The 15,587-nt window shown below is 26.0% G+C and overlaps 1 protein-coding gene and 1 long non-coding RNA gene across 3 annotated transcripts; one reads left to right on the top strand and one right to left on the bottom strand.

Annotated features, from left to right (window-relative positions):
- Window positions 1-1,901: 1,901 nt before the first annotated feature.
- On the bottom strand, window positions 1,902-6,691 carry LOC108000014 (G-protein coupled receptor dmsr-1-like). 2 transcript variants are annotated; one of them, XM_017060138.3, is made up of 5 exons: window positions 6,365-6,691; window positions 5,081-5,327; window positions 3,662-4,048; window positions 2,865-3,032; window positions 1,902-2,448 (listed from the first exon to the last, which is right to left on the bottom strand). In XM_017060138.3, exons 1-5 carry the CDS (start codon window positions 6,689-6,691, stop codon window positions 2,402-2,404), a joined length of 1,176 nt encoding a protein of 391 aa, XP_016915627.2. In that variant the 3' UTR covers window positions 1,902-2,401. The 2 variants fall into 2 exon arrangements, with proteins under 2 accessions (XP_016915627.2, XP_016915626.2); XM_017060137.3 differs by having other exon boundaries at window positions 3,662-4,051.
- Window positions 4,392-6,989, top strand: LOC108000016 (uncharacterized). The gene is made up of 3 exons (XR_009831037.1): window positions 4,392-4,674; window positions 5,679-5,811; window positions 6,335-6,989. It is a non-coding gene; the product is annotated as an uncharacterized LOC108000016 (long non-coding RNA).
- The last annotated feature ends 8,598 nt before the right edge of the window (window positions 6,990-15,587 follow it).

Consider the following 15,587-nt stretch of genomic DNA (forward strand, 5'->3'; position numbering starts at 1 on the left):
AATAAAACTTCACGAATGTATAATTAGGTTTTGTTGTTAAAAATAAATACTTCGATCGAAACGGAAAGAAAAATAAATTGCAAAGATAAATTTATATTTTCATCGTGAAATATTGTTTCGAAATTTAAATCTGAATGAGAAAAAGTTATTTGTACGTATAATTTACTACATCTAACGTTTAATTTTTAAATTATAAAGAGTTATGCAAGTTATGCAATATTTTTTTCCGTATAAAGAATATGATTTTCTATAATCGCTTTTACTTTTTTTTTTTTTTATAAATAATTTTCGTTAAAAAAAAATCGAATAAATAACTCTTCTGTAAAAATAATTTGAGGATATATTATATAAAATTTAACATTTTGTACATGCATGTAACATATTTTTAACATTTTCTCAAGAAAGTAGTTTCGAGTTTATAAATTTTAACGTTGCAAACTCGCAAAAAAACGTCACGGGACATACGATATTACTGAGCTCACATTTAACGAACGTAAAATAAAAACATGCGAAATTAGGTACAAACAAATTTTAAAATAAAGATATTTTTCCAGGAAAATGTTATTATTTCGTAAATATTTGCCATCGAATGCAAAATGCATTAGTAATCAAATAGAATGCTTATTCGATGTATGATGAAAGCTTACAAGAATAATATATTTATTAATATTTCTCTCAAATGTTTTCCCGTGCACAAGATATGAAATATATTTTACGGGAAATTTTTATATACACTTAAATATATTGAATTTCAGACACATATATATATTATGTTAATTTAAAAAAATAATGTATAACAAATATGAAATTTTCATGTAAATTCTATCGAATACTTAATTATAAATAAGCTTTAAAAAAATTATAAATTTTATGACGCCAATGCTTATATTCTTATTTTATGTAAAAATATTATTTTTTATTAATTAATAATAATAAATAATAAAAAATAGAATATTTTAGAAAAAAAAATAAATAAAAAATATATAAGTTATAAATGTTTCATATATAATATATAACTGCAAACTTAAACATTCACAAAGCGAGAAGCACAATGACAACATCGATAAAATTCAAATTATAAAATCAAATATTAGTAACTTTGAAAAGAATGAAAAATAATTATTTTCTAAAAGACAATAATCAAAATAAATTTATGTACTTATTTTTAACATTTATAACGTGAAATAAACAATGTATCAAAAAAAGAATATAAGAGTTTATATGATTTAGATGGTATAAAATAACAAGCAACGAGCATATTTTAATAATCATAACGTAGTACATTAAAAACATAAAAATAAAATTATTTCAAATTTTATACTTCAGTTTTATATACGTATGAATGAAATGAAAATGAAAAAAATTAATAAAGAAATATAACGGCATTTTTTTCTTATATGTTATAGATCATAAGATATAAATAAATCAATATTGTTTCGACGAAATTACTTGCAAAAGATATAGTAACGCGTTAAGAAATAGGAAATTTATACAAAAATAAAGATTTAAAAGGATAAAGGTGAACGTACCTTTTACACTCGTTCTCGAAGCGTCTCCTGTGTGTATATACAGTTACAGATACTGCACAATATAGATTTAAATTTTAAGGAATCTCCGAAACTTTCATTGATAAAACTATAAATTTGAAAGGCTATCACTGCTTGATTTCACTTATTTTACATTTGTTACAAAATTTATGCTATGATTTCCATTCGGCGAATATACTTTAGCGTCTTAAACGAAGCTAGTTCCGCCATTGGCATTGTTAGTTCTTAGAATCGACAACAGGGGGTGCTCGAAATATATGGGTAGAATTATCCAATATTTAAATTCCATCCATTGACTATACGAAAAATGTTAATAAATGAAAGTTCGTTTCGAAAGATAATATTATAACGAAATGAATATAATATAACGTAATATATAATATATTTTGTACAATTTATATTTTATACCGTGTATATTCATATTGCTATATTCGTTGCTACAAGTTACAGGTGTTTGTTAATACTTACACGTATTTACGTAAAAATATGAATATTTACAATTTATACAATTTATAAAGATTAAGGAACATTATATCGACATAATCAATATCACGATATATCATTACTGTTATATTTTTAACAGCAGTAACAAACACTTGAATTACAATTCGCAATTAAGATATATTAACTTAACTTTAACAAACAAAAATCTATTCAATGTTAAATATATATATTTAAATACCTTTCTAGATTTTTAGAGATGAAAGTATAAAATTCTTCGTTAAAATCAGTTTTTGATGTTCTCAAAGGAATTAAACAAATACGTAAGTAAATTTTGATGAATTTAGGAATACTGGATATGTATTTATTTTTTTCTATAGTAAAACATCACTGCATATTATATATTAATAATATTATTCATCAGCTCCATTTTGGCAGTGGTATTTTCGTTCAAATACTCCTAAATTCAAAAAAATTTTAATCATAATCAAATTATTTGAAGAAAATTATCTTTAGCGCCATCTGTTGGCATAGTATATAAAGTTTTACAAAAACTTACTTCTTATAAGATAAAGAAAATAAAATTTGAAATACTTACATTCTTTTCGTAAGAAATGTTGATAATAAATGTTATCAATGTCAAATTATATTATTAATGTATATTAATATAAAATATTATATTTTATTAGTATTTATTTATAACTTTATGTCGATCAAAGACAAAAAAAAACAAATAAATACTAATTTTATTATTAAATTATTTTACTTATTCAAAAATCACAATTAGTTTATTTATTCGACAAACAAAAATCACGGGAAAAGAATTTTATTATTTTCTCCTTAACTATACTTGTGTTACTTGTGTATGATTTGTACCTGTATTTCCATTATTTTGTATACAAATTTGTTTTCCACTATTCTTGGAAATATTCCAATGTTTGCAGAATAGTTCGTTAAACGTTTTCCTGAATTGTCTACTCATTGTACAATATAGAATGAAGTTTATGGCTGAATTTACAAGTGTTAGCATATCAATAACATCACCTGAAAATTAATAAATATTTGTTATACACGAAGAACGAATATATTTTTATTTTATTTAATGGTATATAAAAATATTTTTTATCGAACATTATATTATTAATGTATCATAAATGTTGTAAATATTTTGATCAACAAGAATTTAACAATTAACACGGATCAGAAAATTTTTAATTTTATATTTTTTTTTTCAAGCATATCAAGATTTTACAAATTCCACGATTTTTAATTTTTTTTATTGCATTGCTTGTTGTTTGTACTGAATGCTTTATACTATACCGTTTTTATATTATAATGACGATAACTTCGTCATTCTTCATAGGAAAAAATTCTTTTTCTCTTCTATGATATATATTTTCGTATCTTTTATAATTTAAAAAAAAAAAAAAAATATTCAAAAATAAAAAATAATTATTACACATACATATATTATATATTATATAATTATCTCGTTAAATCATATTTTAGTCTTATCTTATTATTATCAAAAGATTAAAATCTTTATCATGTTATACTTATGCAATAATACATGGAATATTTAAAATAAATTATCGCTTATTGAGATATTTTAGACACGAATTACTATTTTATTCTTTAATTAATATTTGATGAATAATTTTTCATATACCAACCTAACATCAAGTAACAAGCCTTGAAAAATCTTGGGCCAAGGAGCACGCTAAAAAGACCCAAAATTCCTTGTGGTAGTTCAGTCAATAGAAAAAGTAGTAAAACTGCGAGCAACATCATCGTAGTTCTATCAGTTTGTCGCTCCTTATCTGCTCTTCGACAACTCTTTTTTTTCTCGAAATTTTGTTCTTGAACGTTAGTCAATTTCCGCCTTCTTCGTTTTGCTTCCAAGAGAACTTGCAAAAGTTTTAAGCTCACGATCGTGAGCACGAGGCAAGGAAAAAGTTTTATCACAACGCTATAGATCCAGAAATTTAGTTCCTTTATATCATGATTTTCTGCTGTTTCTGTTAATCGGACGAAATAAAGCGTCGTATTCGTCATGTTCTCTACTGAAACATTGAAAAAGAATCATTAACATTGTTATAAAATAAACGTAAAAAATTACGATGCTCTTTGTGCAATAATGTTTAATGCATTTAAAAGGAGGAATGACATTCTCTCTTTTTTTTTTTTCTTTTTACGTAACATCGTTTTAAGTAGCTTTTTCTTCTTCGTACATAACCTTTGCTCAAAATGTACGACATATACTTATTATATCTCAACATTACTAGTCAAGAATTTTAATTTTATTAATTATGAAAATGTAAAAAATGTTTCGTGTGTGTTTATCATATTATTATACGATATTCTCATATCAAAGTACATTTATACAGCTTAATTTTACTTAGTTAATTGATTACTAAGGTATTAAAAAATTATTTATGTCACAGTTTCTATGATACTCAAATTTGAAGGAAATTGTATTAGCTAACTCAATATTGAGATCATTTTCCATGGAAATGGTATTATGATCTTGCCAGCAGAGGATGGAATTATTCCATTGAAATATGAAGTTCAATTCATTAATGCACGCGCTGCGTACTTCCAACTTTGCACTGATATTAAATCAAGATTACAAGTGCTATCAATTTATCCGTAAATATGTTCAATATCAACCTCTTCGTAATAATTAGTAGGTATTCATTTTAATCATAACTGTTTACACTCATTCTATATTTTTATTATTATTGCTTTTCGTAAAAGTTAACAATGTATTAATTATAATTTCTAAAATATAAATACATATCGTAACCAATTATCTTTATTTAGAATTTCAAACTTGTATATTCTATATTCCTTTTTTTAAAAATTATTTTAATATTGTTTTAATATTAAAATAATTATATAATATTTTAAATATATTAAATATTTTGTTATATGTTATACGTTTTAGAATCAGAATCTAACCTAAAATGTTAAGTTTTAGAATCAAATCTTGGAATTTTAAGAATTGAAGAACGAGAAAATATTGTCAATCAACGATAATTAAGTAACAATAATAATTAGATAAATTCGAGAAATAAGGTCAGGTTACTTACCAATTAAACTCTTATTTCGACTATGTACAGTCATTCCATTGGAGTCGAGGAGTTCAACTTGTTTTCTTACTTCTGTTGTAATATACAATGGTATACAAAGTATGGGGCAGAAAATGTAGGCGATTAAAATAGCAAAAATAGTTCTTCTGTAACTACACCATTCTCTGTTTTGTTGTGGCCTTGCCACAGCCACGTATCTCCACACGGCCAGTATCAAAGTTAAACAAATCGAAATCGTATGACAAACCTGTGAATTTTATTCCGCGAATTTTATCTTCATTTTTCCTTCTTCCTTCGCAACGTAATTTTCAATTATATTTCTATTCAATTATAAATTCTACAAATTCGTTTCAGTTAGTTATTTTTCGAATTATAATCTAATCTAATCCGATAAAAAGAGAAAAATAATTTTTATAATCGTAATGAAATTCTGCTTTTTTTCTTTCGTTTAAATATCACAAAATTTTTCCAAGTTTGATATACATTGATACATGATTATTTCATTATTATTTTCCTAAGAGATATAAAATTAAATTAGAAAAATGAATAAAGCTAAATTCATTTCTTATTAAATTGCAATTGGATTTTTTAATTACAGGTGAAGATAGAGGAAGTACAGAGCATTGGAATGATTGATTTCCAAACATGTAGGTCGAACCTCATCAAACAAAAGCGAGGGAATGACGATCTAGAAAGAATGCACTAATCATAAATACCAAACGATTTTATAGGTCAGTAGTACGATAATTTGTTATCATTTTTCATTCGGAAAGGCAAAATTACGCAGTCACCTTTCCCTTAATCAAATCTAGTCAAGATAAATACTTGATAAATTTTTCTCTATTGCACACCGTAGAAAGTAATTAAAAATTCGTAATAATAAGATTTCAAAATAAGTATAATTTATTAATCGAATTTTCTTAATCTCAAGCTTCTATAGTTTTATAATGAGATAAATATTTCGTTCTTTCAATTCTTTTCAATTTCAACAACGTATAAAATATTTTAATTTTTGTTATTATTAAACTGCGGATATTTATGAAGCTATATTCTATTCGAATACTTAATTAATATAATAATATAATAATATAAATGGTTTTTTAATAAATTGAAATTGTTTGTCCAAAAAAATTAATTTATAACCTTAAAAATCTGAATCTTTTGATCTCAATAAAATCAGAATTTTTACTACATTGATAAAAAATATTATTAATCATATAAAATAGAGATAAATATTTGCACGAATATTCACAGTTCAAATAATTGCAATCGATGGTAATTTACCTGAGAAAAGTTCGAGTGGAACAAAACGAAGATCGTCCATCCGTAAGTGAACGTGTCCCTTCTTGATCGACGATACAGATAAAAGTGAAACGCATAGGGTATGTAATCGATCATTACGAGCAGATCTGCTACGGCCAATCCCATTAAAATTATATTGGTCGGTGATCGCATTTCTCGCCGAGTAAGAACGAGAATGTTCAAAACGTTGGCGATCGAACCGAAAATACAGACGAAAAGGGAGATCCATCCATGCAAATGCGAATAATACGAGTAAAAGGATGATAAATCGCAAATGTAGTAGCTCGACGAGGTGTTAAAATCCGTCATGATTATTTTAAATCCGCTTCCTTCTTCTTTGTGTGCTTCGGTTAACGGTTTTTCTTCGACCGTTGAAATTCTAGCAGATAATTTCCAACGCGTATTAATTTCGATGAAGAGTATTCGGTAATCTTCGAATAATAGTAAAAAAGTTTGATTCTTCGGAGAGACATAGAAAAAATTTTTTCTTCCAGCAAATATTCGTTAAATATTTCCACCTTTGATTTTTATCATTGACGATCGAGAAATAAACGAAAAAAAAAAAAAAAGAAAAAATAGAAAATAAAATAAAATAAAACGATAAAAATTGTTTTATCAACTTTTTTGTCTCTTAAAATAATTTTAGTTTACGATATTTTAATTTCTACTATTGTTATTATTAATTTTTAATTCTTAAAAAAATACGGTGAAATTATTATTAAATTATTATATTAAAAATACGTTTTACTCTCATATTTATACTTCAGAGAGAAGTCCGAAGGACTTCCTTTTCGAGTCTTGAAAAGTATTTCAATTTTATTTTTCTATCTTTTACGGACTCTTTGAAAGGGATTCTTTATCCTTAACGATGCACTACTGAATCAGTGTAAAAAGTTGAGAATCTATAGAATCCGTGAATGCGTTGATTATTACAGTAACCACATCTTCTTTCAATGTTTCTTATTGAAATTAAACAAAATTATTTTTCCATGTATCGTTTTCCATGTACAAATTAAAAAAATTCAACAATTTCATTTACATTGTTATTTATACTTTTAATTATAATTTTAAAGAAATTCTTTTTCATTTATATAATTGTTCTTATACAAAAGTTTGAATTTTAATCTTACTTTTCAATATCAAATATAACAAAGGAAAGTTAAAAGTTAAAGAATAAAGAATTAAAACACTATGATGAAACTCGATTTAAGCGATTATATATATATTATTATATATATATTATATATATATATTTATCGAAAGCGTCTAAACTCAAACATTGTCGAAGTTTGTCCACACCACGAGATGTAACGAGCAAAGTATCGAAGAGGTAAACAACGAGTAAGTAACGAATAAGAAGATCGAAGCGTCGCGACGTCGGCAAAGCTAATGTCGCCGCGACGCTAACTGTGCTTCAGCCGCCCCCCAAATTTTAACGCAGACGCAGATCGCTCTTCTCTATTCTCCCTCTCTTCCCTTTTACCCTATCGGTCTCTTACTCTCATTTATCACTCGATTCAACTTACTCCGTCTCCTTACCTTACTTACCCTTCATATCTGGCGTGTAAACGAATTCTCGCTTCCTATTTTTTTCCCTTTTTCTTTTTTTTCTTCATTTTTTCATAGATCGAGCATTCGACGAGCTCTCTTCTTCCCAGGAGGGGGGAAGGAGGAGGAGGAAGATATGTTCTCAAAGCAACCGTTTCTCTGTGAAACGAATATAACAATCGGTGTGACGATGGTAACGTAAATTTTTTATTGGATTTCGTTGAAATTCCAACGGAGTTTACGTTCGTGCAGTTTACGTCTGGTGTACGATCCGATTGTCGATATCTTCAATTTTTTTTCTCGATTTGGACAGTCGCAAAAAATTTCAGCCACAAATTGTGGACGTTTAATATAGTTCTCTGAATGGGGAAAGGACGATGATAATTCTCACGTAGAAAGCCAATTATCAGGTCGATTAATCGAGAAGTCTTTTTTTCTTATCTTTCTTGAAACGGTACATTCGATTCGATTAAAAATAATTACAATGAAATACTTTTACGAGAAGTTTCCGAGATGAAATTCAACGAAGCATTAAAATTAGAGAATATCGATTCTTCTCAATCGAAACATTGAAGACGAAATATGACGAGGGTCTAAGTAAATATATTTATTATATTATATAACATTCTTTCTTTATGAAAAAATTTTTTTTCCTATTACAATAAAATATGGCTTTCCTCGCAATCCCAATCATTTTCTTCAATTTCAATACGCAATACTTGTGTGCATATTTATTTGTTGCAATTTGATTAATACAGAAATAATCTTATAAAATAAGGTTATAATTTAAATAGGAAACGATAAATGATTAATGAATTGGTTAAAAAAAATAGAACACATTTTTTTCTCTTTTAGGATTCGTAAAAGATTGGGTGGATGGTGATTTATTACATTATTATGCACAGTGAAGGTGGCAACAATTCTTCTAGATATTGCATCGATTACATTTAAATTATATCACGATGAACGTTTTAATTCGCTTATGCTATTTATCTTCGTTAATAAAATAATATTTTACACATTAAAATTATTACAATCATTATGACTCTTATTTAATTATGAATATAGATATAAATTTTCGTAATAATTATTCATAATTATAATTTTTTCACAAGTTTGGACGGAATTTTTTTAACCTGAAAATATTATCGACGTTATTCTCTGGCGGGGGGAAAAAAAAGAAAAAAATAAAATCTCAATATGTACGAGTGCAAACATAGTAGCATGATTTATGCGTTTCGTAATATACATTTTTTTTTTTTTGCCCCTTTGTACCGAGGTAACAAATGTGTGTTTGCTTTAGGATGTTTTTAAAATTGAGAAAAGTATTATTACTCAACAAGATTATTAATTAAAACAATTATATTCATGATTTTATCATTGCTATTGATGTAAAGAGGAAAATGTAAAGAGAAAATTTAATTATACATACTTTTTTCTTATAGATAAATATCGCGATATTTTTTAAAGATTTTATTGAAAATTTAATATAACTTTGTATTACGTATATATGTATATATAATAAATCAAATAAATCGCAAGAAAATTAAAAATTAATCGTTATCTATAAAATATTGTACAATTAAAAATATTCTTGCAATTTCACAGGTTTAGTTAATTTGAGGAAGAAACGAAAATAAAAATTTAAAAAAAGTTAAACAGAAATATATAAAAATATAATTATATAAATATAAATACGAATTATTTAAAAAACGGGTATACTTAAAATTATAATAAAATATATTAAGATAATCATTGTTGAATATAGAATAATTCGTTTGACATTAATGTGTTTTTCCTTGAAACAGCATTTGTCATAATATTTTATATCATATTTAAATTAATCAGTGAAAACTGATAATTGATTTCTTCAAATTTGTTTAAAATTTTATCCATTTCGTTCATATAAAAACTTCATGTATCCACGGTGTATTTATTTTATTTCTGAAAATTCAAAATAATTAAATTTGAATTAAAATTGAAAATTTCACGAAATCGTTTCATCGATCATTCTTTATCTAGTCGAAAGAATTTTCAAACTTACGTGTTGCATCGTTTGAATTAAAAAATATTCATCGAGTCGAGTCGACTTTTTATTCCAATTTAATTTTTATTTCTCAACTTGAAGATAAAGTTATAAATTAAGTACGATGGATTATTCGACACTTTTTTTTTTTGTTTTTAAAGATAATTTAATGAAAGAGGAAGCAAGTTTTCTCGAAGCTTGAGAAACTTTTTCTTTTCAGTTTCAAACATGTAAAAGCAATTTCAAAGAAAATCGATGTTTATCAAAGTTTCAGGCACGAGCGATTGGCAGCAAGAGGGCATAAAAAAAGTATCAACATCTAACGTATATATATATATTATAAATGTTATGTTATATTATAAATTTAAAAATTTCTTCAACTTTTTTTATGTAAGAATGACCATAAAACTTTCCTATCCAGATTCGAATAAAATTGTGTAAAATGATGATAAAAGGAAAAAAATATATACCTCAAATTTTTATTGTGTCGTGTCATTGTTTCCTTGAATAGAATTATTCTTCGCAGCAAAAATCTTCGAGCCTCTTCGTTGCTTTCGTTGAAAAAAAAAAAATAATTACTTAGATATTTATTCAGAAATAAAAAGAAATAAAAATATTCGAAGGAAAAATTAAAAAATGGAAATACATGATAAAATTTCATATTCATATCGTTAAAATTTTTTGCTATCATTTCCAACGCAGTAGTTTTGAAAAGGATTGGTTTCCATTTGTTCATCAACGCGAGTTATTCTTTTATCGATATTAAACGCGATTCGCTTACTTTTTTAAAAATTATTTGTTATATCTTTTTAAAAATATATATTTGTAAGCAATTATATAAGTGAATAGTACACATAAATTTTACAGTATTTTATAGATAAAATTTACATAAATTTATAGATAAAATTTACATAAATTTATAGATTAAATTTACATTTAATGCCGTCCAATTATTCGATATATTCGAATAAAAAATACACGTAACGTGACAAAAATATATATCTATATTTATAAATATATAAATATATCAAATATAAAATTATTTGATATTATCAGAATTAAATTTTTTTCTTTTGATTTTCCTCTCTTTAAATATGTAATTTTCATGAAATTATAAACATCCTTTATTTGCGAAATGTCTATTTAAGTTTATTTCTTTTACTTTTCACGGCTATTCAAGCCACAAGCAATGCTAGTTCTATATAAAAGTTATTTTTCCTCGTTGCGTTTGTCACGTTTGTGATTATTTTATAATATTACCTCTATCGTCGATTACATCAGATTCTTTTCTCAACGTTTTTCTTTAACGAAGCTTTCTGTTCACAACTTTATGGCACATCGAATTTCGCGACATAGAAAAATCCTTCTTGTACACACCTTCTTTCCTACCATCCGCTTCGTATCTCTCAATTTATTTTTCTTCTTTTTTATTCCATTCGCGTTATTTCATCGACGTTGCATTCTATGTAACCAGTATCAAAAATTGTTTGAGCTCGTGTTAAATCCAGTTTTAGATTACTGCTTTCTAATAAAAATGTTCGTTAATTAGAAAAAAAAAAAAAGAAGTTTCAATTATTGTTATTATTATTATTACTTAATGTTACGAAAAATGAATTGAATCGAATAATTGAAATCTTAACCAAATAAAAGTTTAATAATCAAAATAATATAAAATCCGTTACACTTAATTTTACTTTATTAAACTATTTGTATATTTTATTATTAACAGCAGATTAATTTAAAATTTATTATTTATTTAATACGATATAAAAAAAATATATACCTTTCTCTTTTATTATCGAATTGATATTTTCCTTTAATAAACAATTTCATAATTTTTCAATGCTCGATAGAATCAACTTTCTGATTTAATCCATGGTCGAGATAAGAGATAAAAGTAATAAAATAAGAGAAAAAAGAATATTAGAGAATAGGTTATGAAATGATTCGATTCGAAAGAAAGAATATATTAAATCGTACCACATAAAATTGTTTTCCTTGATCGAAAAGAAAACAATACATTTTCGAAATTATAATTTTTATTTGATGAAAATACAAGCTATTTGCTTTAATAACCTTTTTCCATTGAGATTCCAACTGATATATTCCATTTTTATAAAATTTCATGGTTTTAATAAAGAAATTCTTCTAATGCTACGATTACATTCTCAACAAACAAGTGATAATCAGTTGGTGAAATATCTGATGGTATAATGAATAGGTTAAGAATTCATATTTCGATTCAGCTAATTTTTGTAAATTTTTTGTGATATAGTCATCTTTGTCAAGAAAGTCCATGTCTATTGTCTAATGCGGCTTGTTTCTTAATCAATTTCTAATTAACTATAGTTAAGATTATCGTATAATATCGTATATTATTTCTCATCACAGGTTTCTTATAATTTTATTCAAAAATAAACTTCTACCGTTCCGAGTTTTATGTGATAAGTATACTTTCAAATGCTGTAACTTTTGATCCTCTGTAGCATTTACTTTTCCAATTTTTTCACTTTAGCCATTGTATCAAAATATTTGAAAATTATTATTCGAGATACGTCTAAATCTGCGAATGTTTGTGAATTAGCTTCCAAATTCAATTTATCTTTGTTCAATATAGATTTTGGTCTACCTCATTTTCAAGATTCTCATTTCCAGATTTGAATTTTTGTAATCATCATCGAAAAATCCTTTCATTGATAGAATCTTCTCCGAAAGTTAACCTAATATTTCAATATACTTCAATTACATTATGGTCCAATTTAAATTCTTACAGGAATAATATTCTAAATTTGTTCGGTAACATATTATTCATTTCTCAAAAAAATAGTTAAACTAATACAAAAACAAATTTATTATACAAAGAAAATATAAGAGGACATCAAAATATGTTAAGCAAAATATAGGTTAAGTAATTTAAAGTAGAGTTTACAAGTCGCGGTTGATTGTCATTTATTCTAAAATTTGCAATTTCATGTAGTACAATCTAATATTTAATAAAGGAAATAAGAACAAGCTATATTATATAAATATACCTTTGTTTCTACTACACTGAGCACAGCTCCATGTCGCGTCGTACGATGCTTTAAAAAGGCGAAAAAGACAAAAAACAGAATCAAGCGATTACGCTCAGTGACACTCAATTCACGCATAAATATACGTATAGTATCTTTACATATATAAACTCAACGAATAAAATAACGAATAACGAAAGTGAACAAAAAATAAAGAGTATTCGTGAATAAAGGAAAAAAAACAAATTTCGATACCCTTTTTTAATTTATTATCTTGGAAGAATAGTTCGTAGTTGAAGGAAAGGATCCCTCGTATCCCTAGCGCGAATTAAAATGACAATATAGCGTTCGATTTATTTGACGTAGGCGGATGGAGAATCGATGAAACAGAATATATCGAATTTGCAAAATTACTTCCATATATTTTTCTTCAACCTTTTCAATTTTAATTCTCTTTTCTAAACTATACATGGATAAATTTTATACGTTTATTTACGTTTCAAAATAAGATGAGATTTTCACTTGTCTTTATTTTTCTCTATCTTTTAGATTACTTCCTTGTGCGCTAATATTCTTTCATTTTATTTCACACGCATTGCAATAACTGGTGAAACCGTCGTATTCGCGAATACTGTGTCACGCACAGGAGTTGTTTCTAATTTTCCGTATGCGAAATTGCGATCGTACTTATTTTCACGAATTGAATTGGAAATTAATCGAGAAGATAATCGCGTAGCCAAGTTAAAATGAAATCCTCCAATGAGTTTCTCGAACGCGATCTTGAATAAATTGCGATATTAACAATGCAAAGAGTAATTTAAAATTTGTTCGAGAAATTTACCGTGAAAATGTTGACCAACCTGTTTACTTATTAAATTTTACAACAACTTTTTCTGTATCGTTGTTTTCAAAATTATCTATCTACATTAATCGGAAAAATTGAAAGCACATAGCATATAATAAACGTGCAAACACTTCGATAAAAAAATATCCTCTTTTTCTCTTTGCTAAAACGTTGAAAGTATCACATGGATGCACAAGTTTCGTTCATTTTTTTTTTTTTTTTTGCATTATTTACGCCACTTCCTCTTTTCCGCCGTTTCTTTTTTTCAGATATAAATAAATTAAATAGTGCTTCTAGATCTCAGCGAGATTCGTTTTCCATTTTTGCTCGTTAAAACGAAAAGATGCTGGATAAAAAATAAATAGTATCCGAATGATGATGACTGGTAATAAAACATGATGCAGTTTCGATCGTAATGATCGAAATAAACGAAGGAATTGTGAGTGAGTGAAAAATAACACGGAGAAGATATAATCTGTTATGGTGTAAACAACGTATATGTATTTTATTTCAACATTGAACATTCACTAATGTGTATACAATATAATATATTTGTATGTATAATATATAATAATAATTGTAATAATAATATTGTATTGGTATTTATGTATACAAGTACATCATTTTTACTGCTGCTGTTAAATGTATACATGTGTATGCATTCAATTAATTAATCGGTATAATAATTAATTCTAATGCTTTTCATCGATTAATCGTACTGTATATCTCTGTCTATCCTTTTCTAATTTACGTGTAGATTAATACAGCCCTTAAATCAATTATATATATATATATATCGATCACTTGTCTGCTTCGTGGATAAAATCTCGTCTTGTTTTATATTTATTTTACACATGCACGCGTGCAACTATTATATATATATATAGATATATGTATATATATTTTGCTTTGTACGCACGCGTATGTATAAATATTCCCTGTAATTTATTTTCTCTAAAAAATTATCTACTTCTATGTGTTCAATTATTAACTAACTAACTATTGGTATATCATCGCTTGTGTACACCTCTTTCTTTCTCTCTCTCTTTCTCTCTCACACTCACTCATACACTCACTCACTCTCTCACTTAAATTTTTATCACAATTATCTGGTATTATCGCGTTGAACGATTATATTCCTCGAGCTTTGCGGATTACGCTTCTTCCTTTCCTTTAATCACTAGTCTCTTTCAGTTTTTAGGATAAATAAAAAAAAAAAAAATATAAGAAAATGGAAAATAGTGGAAAAAATTTATTCGCCACCTTTCCCTTATTTTTATTATTATTTTCCTTAAAATTTAAGGAAATTAACGATAATTGCGATTGCAAACAGGATGGAAATTTAGAGACCAAAATAATAAATTTTTCAAAAAAAAATTTCTTTTTCATCGAAAAAGAAATAAAAAGAAGCGTAATTCGTTTTTCGAACACGAACAAGAAGAAATTTACAAAAAACTTTGGGTCTTTCCTCTTCCTCCTCTCTCCGTCCCTTATTAAACGATAAAAATATAATTCTGAATCACGCAAGAGGCCTCGAATCAACATAACAATGTTCTTCGTTAAATTTCTATTCTTCTTTCTCGTGTTCGTAGCTCGATCGACTATATATATATATATAAAACTATCGTTAACAATATCGAATAGTGACCGCTTAAAAATCATTTTTTTTTTTTATTGCTGTTGTTTCGTGCATTGACTCGGGATATATATCGTGAGAAATGGCGCTGAGTAACGAGTAAATTATAGGTTAAGTTAAATCTTTGTCTATGCACATAT

Source organism: Apis cerana, linkage group LG8 (assembly GCF_029169275.1).
Source record: "Apis cerana isolate GH-2021 linkage group LG8, AcerK_1.0, whole genome shotgun sequence".
Lineage (NCBI taxonomy): Eukaryota > Metazoa > Arthropoda > Insecta > Hymenoptera > Apidae > Apis > Apis cerana.